Source organism: Chiroxiphia lanceolata (assembly GCF_009829145.1).
Source record: "Chiroxiphia lanceolata isolate bChiLan1 chromosome W unlocalized genomic scaffold, bChiLan1.pri scaffold_51_arrow_ctg1, whole genome shotgun sequence".
In the NCBI taxonomy this organism is placed as follows: Eukaryota; Metazoa; Chordata; class Aves; order Passeriformes; family Pipridae; genus Chiroxiphia; species Chiroxiphia lanceolata.
The window spans coordinates 333,609-340,793 of NW_022476503.1; the positions used below are offsets into that span (position 1 = coordinate 333,609).

Here is a 7,185-nt window from a genome sequence, read left to right on the forward strand (position 1 = left end):
GGTGACATTAAAACAAATACTACGAACAGCTTTTAATACAGTATTAACTAGTGAAAAAGGGGGGGTTAAAGGGATACCAAAAAAGGGATCTTAACACAATATTATGGATAACTATTAACACAATATTGGTTAGTAGAAGGGGAAATGAAAGGGGAAATATTATGAACAACTTAACAATATTCAATAATGAAACGGGGAATTAAAGGAACACTAAAAGGATATTAAAAAGAAAAGTTTGTTCTCTCAGTTCCTTCCTCTCAATAAACTGTGCTGACCCACACAGACAGGCCAGGGCTGTCAGGATCTGCAGCAGCTGGTCGGTGCCCATGCTTAGCGGGCGTCCCCATGGAGCAACATAGTCTCGGTGGTAGGATGAGGATCGCTCACCCCAGCAGTCCTGACACCCCATTTTATCAGCTCCACATTACACCACGTAGGGCCAGTACCCAGTATAAGGTGATGCCTGAGTGGCAGCCAAACCCCGCCTGTTCATCACCTGAGAGCAACAGTCTGTGCATGCCCTGCTGTGGGGCAAGGGGCCAGCGACCCCTGCCCACAGAATCTGCCTCTCACCAGCATCTTTCTCACCCCTGTGTATGACCTCTGTCACTGTGTTTCAAGGGTAGATGTATCTATCTTGCAATATGTAGCAAAACCAAGGAAGAACTGAGCTCTGATAATAGGGGATATCAAGCTGACTTGCTAAAAAGCACAATGGACCTTACAATTAGCTTGTGCCATGAAGTTCCATTGTACCATACTCTAGCTGGTTTCACATCCTAATATGATTCCTTTCTCATGCCTCTATGCTCCACTGATCATCCAGTTCAAAAGTACCCCCCTTACAGCATCCTCCTGTTTACCATGACCAGCCTTTTCATCCCTTTTCTCTCTGCTTTCTCACACTTGTTCCTTCACAAACCACCATGATCTCACCATTTCCCATTCTTTGGTTCTTCCCTAGAGATCTCACCACAAGTCTTGCACAGTCTCCAAATGTGCTTTCTTGTTGCCCATCAGAAGATTCAAACCCCAAAGAAAATCCTCCATCTTCTACTGGCAAGGTCATCCTGGGAGGCTCCTCCATTGACCCATTTAGTGAAACTTCCACACGGAGGTGTTGGAACTTTACTTGAATTGATTTTTTTACCTTTTGGGTTTACAATGGTTTCTCCAAAAACATGGTAATTCTTGTCCTAGCAACGGAAATTTTTTGGAGAAGGAGTCTGGGACTCAAAGAATCAAGAATGGATTGGCTTGGAAGGGACATAAAAGCTCATGAGGTCCAAGTCCCTGGACATGGTAAGTGACATCTTCACTAATTCAGGCTGCTCAAAGATCCTGACCTTGGACAAATCCAGGGATGGGACATCCTCTTCTGTTGCAGTTCTTGCAATCCCCATTGGTAAGTATTTCTTCATTTTATCCAATAGAAACCTTCCCTATTTCATTTCAAAGCCATTGTCCTGTGTTCTGCCACTACAGGCCTTGGTAAAACGTATCCCTGTGACTATCTTAGATCATGTTTTCATCTGCAGACACCTTGGAGAGTGCTCAGAGATGTCCCACGAAGGGGTTTGGAGGTCTCAAACATATGACCACTGCACAGGGGCAAAGGAGTGGTGGGTTCAGTGGTGTGCAGATAGAGGACAGCAAAGAACCCTGGGAGTGCTTGAAGAGTCGCTTCAGAGAGGGTGGATGCTTTTGTTGTAGCAGAAAACAGGACGAGAAAGAAAGAATTAATGGTAAGTGCAGCTGGGGAGGTCCAGGCTGGCACAAGGAGAAAAGAATTTCCCTCCAAGGGCAGTGCTGTGATGCAACACCTCACCCAGAAAGAGTCTGGATGAGTCCAAGGCTTTGTGTGTGCAGGAAGAGCCAGGGAGGACGCAGAGATGTCAGTGCAGGAAGGTGCCAGCCAGGTGGGGCAGCCGGGGGATGACGACAGCCTGCAGGGAAAGGGGCAGGGCATGGACACCGTAGGACAGCCTGGGCTGGAGAGGAGACAGGGAGGGGGAGAAGCTGAAAGGCCCTGACACAGCCACCTTCTGCAGGCCTTTGGCCATGGCTGCTGTCTGTGCCCCTGAGGCCAGGAGGAGGGGAGTGGCCCTTGCAGCCCTGGGGCCTCCTGGCCTCCTTGTCCCTGCTCAGCAGCCTGGCAGGTGCCACCCCATGGTCCTGCCCTTGGCATTGCACATCCCACATCCCAGTGCCCCAGGAAGAGCCCTGAGGAATGAGGCAGGGACAGCATCTGCCTTCCCAGGGGCTGAAGGTCAGGGCTTGGCCCTTTGGATTAAGAAAACAAGTCAAGGTTTCTTCAGCATCAGAGCCACCTTTCCTTTGCTTGTCCATCCTTGTCATCACTGTCTGCAGTTTTCTACTCTAACTGGAATCTGGGGACACATTCTCAGTTGTGTCCCTCAATGAGACTCATTAGCACTACAAGAAACTTTAGTGTTGCAATCTAATTTTGACTTCTTGAGAACTTGTTTGAACTTCCTCTCAGGGACTGAGTCTCATGTAAACAACATCAATGTCCCCTGAGGGTCATGAAATGCCTGGGGCTGTTGCTGTGCTGCTGAGCTGGGCCGGGCTCCTGGCACACAGGGAGCTCCTGTCAAGCAAGAAGAGCTTCAAAGAGACAGCTCTGCTGGTGAGCAGCTCCTCTGCACAGCCCAGCAGGGCTGAGGGCACTGCCTGCAGCACCAAGGGGAACGGAGCAAGGCAGGAAAAGGTTAAAGGGAATCAGGATTGGAAAGACAGTGAGCTGAACCTTCAGTGGGGGAGAGATTTTCACAGCCTCTCCATGGTAAGTCTGTGCAGGAGGACAGTGTTGCTTGTGTGCCTGGAGGAATCTGCCAAAGCTGGCACATCCCACAGCCTGGAGGATCTTTTAGGAGGACTCCCACAGTTTCTCTGTTGCAGAGGAGCAGGAGGAGCTCCAGGGCAGGGCTTCCCTGTGGTACCATCAGAGGGACAGGGCAGGACGGCTCCTTCCAGGGACAGCTGCAGGGTGTGAAGGGGGGGTGCAGCCAGGGGTGCCCAGGACTGTCCTGCAGAGCAGGGTCCTGCAGCCCAGAGGGCTCTTTGCCAGGGCAGGGGATCTGTCACTGCTGGGGTCACCTCTCCCTCTTCCTGGGGAGCTCCCACAGCACTGTGGAGTGAAGCTGTGGGTGGAAGGAGTGACTCTTGGCAGGGCAGGACAGGTTTCTTCTGCTGTTGAGAGGGTGCTGGTTGGGCAAGGGCTGCTCAGAGCTCCAGCTCATGGCCAGGTCATTTCGATGCAACTTTTCATGAGCACCTTCAGGGCCAGACTTTCCTGCTTGAGTCTCTGCTTTCATCAATCTGTGCTTCTACTTTTCTTTCAACCTGGTAGGAATGGAAACTCAGCTGGACAGTTAAGAGCAGGGGTTGAGACTCGTAAAACATCATACTGATGTTTCCTGAGAACCTCAGCCAGTGCCCTCACCCTCACCAGCCTCCACATCCAGGAGGTTGGATCAGTAGCACCTTCCCACTGTCCCCAGGCTTGGGCTGAGCTCTTCTTTAATCCCTGTGCAGCCCGAGCAGCTGCAGGGCTGAGCCGTGCATTCAGGGGCTGGGTTGGGCTCTGGGAGCACTGGCAGGGAAGGACCACAGGGCCCAAGGACCAGGTCCCAGCTGGGAGAGCTCCAGGCAGCAGAGACATGGGCAGGGAGGGAGGGAATGGTGAGGGCAGCCCTGCTGCAGAGCAGATGTGGCGCCTCCCGGCCCTGCCCTGCAGTGCAGACCCCTTCCCTGAGCAGCACAGCTCTTGTGTCCCCTCCCAGCCAGCACAGCCCTCAGCCCGGGGGCTCTGGGCCCTCAGGCACCTCCTGGGCAGGCAGAGCAGCACGAGGGATGGAGGGCATCTCTGCTGCCCTGTGCCCATTTGCTGCTGAGCAGGGCCTGAGGGGACTGTCCTGCCCTGGGGCTGCCTGGGAGGGACTGTGCAGGGCTGGGAAGGGAAAGCCTTTCCTCAGGGCCCGGCTGTCTCTCTCCTTGCCTTGCTCAGGTGCTGCTGCTATTGCTGACAGGCTCTCTGGGAATGGCAGGTTGAGCTGCAGAGTCAGGCCCAGCCCCTGGGGCTCCTCCTGTGCAGGGCTGAGCACAGCAAGGAGGTGTCCCAACTCTCTGTGTCCCCTGGGGCTCTGGGCTCTGGGAGGCTGGGAATGAGCCGACTCTCCCTGACTTTGGAAAAGGGGGAGCCCATTTCTCTACTGTGGGTCCCTCTGCTCTCCAGGGGAACACAGGAGTGTAACTTTGAGCTGTGTCTCAGAAAGGTGCCAGTGCAGGGCAGCTGGCACAGGACAGAGGGACAGAGCAGCTCCCCTCACTCTGCACTGGGCCTCAGACAATCCTCCTGCCTCACAGACCTCTCTGTTCTCCTGCAGTGCAGTAGAATCTCTCCCTCTGCCTTCTGCCATCCCCCTACCGGCACTCTGGCAGTGCTGTTGCTGACAAGCTGCTCTGCCTTAGGAGCAGATTCTTTGTCAAAGTTCACCCCCCAGGACTGGCCCTGCCCTCACTGTTCCCGTGCCCTGACTGGGGGGAGCAGGGCTGACTGCCCAGTGTCCTGCAGGCTGAGGTCCTGCTGCTCACAGAGCACTTGGCCAGCAGCAATCAGGGCTCCAGCAACCACGGGGAAGGAAGGACACCTGGACATGGTCAAGGGGGAGGTGTTGAGGAGCAGGGATGGGCATATGAGAAAGGGTTTGGGCTTTTCCCGGAGAAGTCTGCCCTGCACAATCACTACCCTTTCCTCCTTGAACAGGTCCCCATGTCCAGAGGCAGAAAATGTCCAACAGCAGCTTCCTCACCCAGTTCCTCCTCCTGGCATTTGCAGACAGGCGGGAGCTGCAGCTCCTGCACTTCTGGCTCTTCCTGGCCATCTCCCTGGCTGCCCTCCTGGCCAACGGCCTCATCCTCAGCGCCGTAGCCTGTGACCACCACCTGCACACCCCCAGGTACTTCTTCCTTCTCCACCTCTCCCTCACAGACCTGGGCTGCATCTGCACCACTGTCCCCAAAGCCATGCACAATTCCCTCTGGGACACCACAGCCATCTCCTACATGGGATGTGCTGCACAGGTCTTTTTACTTTTCTTTTTCATCTCAGCAGAGTTTTCCCTCCTCACCATCATGTGCTACGACCGCTACGTTGCCATCTGCAAACCCCTGCACTACGGGACCCTCCTGGGCAGCAGAGCTTGTGCCCACATGGCAGCAGCTGCCTGGGCCACTGCATTTCTCAATTCTCTGCTGCACACAACCAATACATTTTCCCTGCCCCTGTGCCAAGGTAATGCCCTGGATCAGTTCTTCTGTGAAATCCCACACATCCTCAAGCTCTCCTGCTCACACTCTTACACCAGGGAACTCGGGCTTCTCTTGTTTTCCATCTCTTTAGTATTTGCTTGTTTTGTTTTCATTGTTTTCTCCTATGTACAGATCTTCAGGGCTGTGCTGAGGGTTCCCTCTCAGCAGGGACGGCACAAAGCCTTTTCCACCTGCCTCCCTCACCTGGCTGTGGTCTCCCTGTTTGTCAGTACTGGCCCATTTGCCTACCTGAAGCCCCCCTCCATCTCGTCCCCATCCCTGGATCTGGTGGTGTCAGTTCTCTACTCGGTGGTACCTCCAGCACTGAACCCCTTCATCTACAGCCTCAGGAACCAGGAGCTCAAGGATGCCCTGAGAAAAATGATGACTGGATGCTTTTCAGGAGCAATAAAGTGCCAGGTTTCTGGTGTGTAGCATTCAGAATGGGACTCCTTAATGGACCAGTCTTCCTGCTCTGGTTTTTCGTGGAGGTCATCAGGTTCTTCTAGCAATAATTTTCTGTGCAATGATATATTATTATGCATCTGCCTTCTAATTTAGTGTCTACCCATTGAATTTCACCCAAAGATGAATTGTGCTCTCTGAGTATTTAAACAAAATAAAGGACCCTGCAGTGCCTTCTTTGTCCAAGACCCTTCTTCTTAGATGTTCCTAAAGGACAGCACACTGTAGGACAGGGTGTATTTGAAAAGGGGAAGGGGACAATAATCCCAGCCCAGCAGCACTGCCAGGGAGCAGCAGTGCTTGGTCTTTGCAGAGCTGTTCTCTTGCCACTTCCACACTGTCCTCCTGAGCCCCTTTCTCCCTGTAAGGCCTGAGTGCTCTCTGAGCACAGTCCTGGGGGCTGGAAGCCCTTGGAGCACAGGCAGGGACAGGCAAAGCAAAATATGGAAGACTCTCTGGTTGAGATCAGTTGTGCTGCCCAAGAACACGCTGACTCCAGAGGTGTCCAAGCGGGGCAGAGCCGGCGACTCCGGTCCGTGCGGCGGCGGGGGGGAGGCAGCGGCTCTGCTTGATTCCATGGAGTTCTGGGGAGGCACAGTGGCCCCTTGGTTCCAGGAGGTTCTGAGATGTCTCAGGGTTCCTTTTGTTCCAAAGAGACCCCGCATGTCACAATGGTCCCTTGGTTCCATGAGATTCCCCAGTGTCCCTGCATTCCTTTGGTTCCATGAGGCCCTGCAGTGTCACGGTGCCACTTGATTCCGTGACGTTACAAAGAATCAGAATGGCCCCTTGATTTAAGGCCAACTGCACATGGGGCTGCCTTAGGGGGAGTGTGGGCACCCAGGCAAGGGATTTGTCACCTCCCTGGACTCAGCCCTGGGGTCACCACATCTGGACTGGTCTGTCTGGGTGTGGGGTTCCCATTCTGGAAGAATGAGGAAGAACTGGAGAGGGTCTAGAGTAGATCTGCCAGGATGGAGCTTTTGTCCATATTGGAAATAGAATGAAATCTCCACAAAGAGTAGCGTGTAAGGTTGAGACTGAAGGTGAGGAAAAAGAAATGTCACTCAGTGGCGACCCTTGTGCTGCAAGAGGTCACCCAGAGGGAGTCAGGATCAGCCCATGGCTTTGTGTTGCAGGGAACAGCCAGAGCTGGTGCAGAGACATCAGGGAGGGTCTAGAAATGCTGCTGGGAAGGGGTGGGAAAGCAGGAGGGGTGTGTGCAGCCTGCAAGGCCAGAGCAGCAGCAGGGCCAGGGCAGGACAGCCTGCAGGAGAGATGGCCAAGGGCTCTGGCAGGGCTGCAAGGCCCAAAGGCACCCAGGCCTTTGTCCCCTTGCCTCTGGCAGCTGCCTCTGCCACTCAGGCCACCACAACCAACTTGCCT

At 54.0% G+C, this 7,185-nt stretch overlaps 1 protein-coding gene across 1 annotated transcript; it reads left to right on the forward strand.

Annotated features, from left to right (window-relative positions):
- Nucleotides 1-4,797: 4,797 nt before the first annotated feature.
- On the forward strand, nucleotides 4,798-5,871 carry LOC116781534 (olfactory receptor 14A16-like). The gene has a single exon (XM_032677197.1). The coding sequence runs from the start codon at nucleotides 4,813-4,815 to the stop codon at nucleotides 5,767-5,769; it is 957 nt and encodes a 318-aa protein (XP_032533088.1). The 5' UTR covers nucleotides 4,798-4,812; the 3' UTR covers nucleotides 5,770-5,871.
- Nucleotides 5,872-7,185: the final 1,314 nt, after the last annotated feature.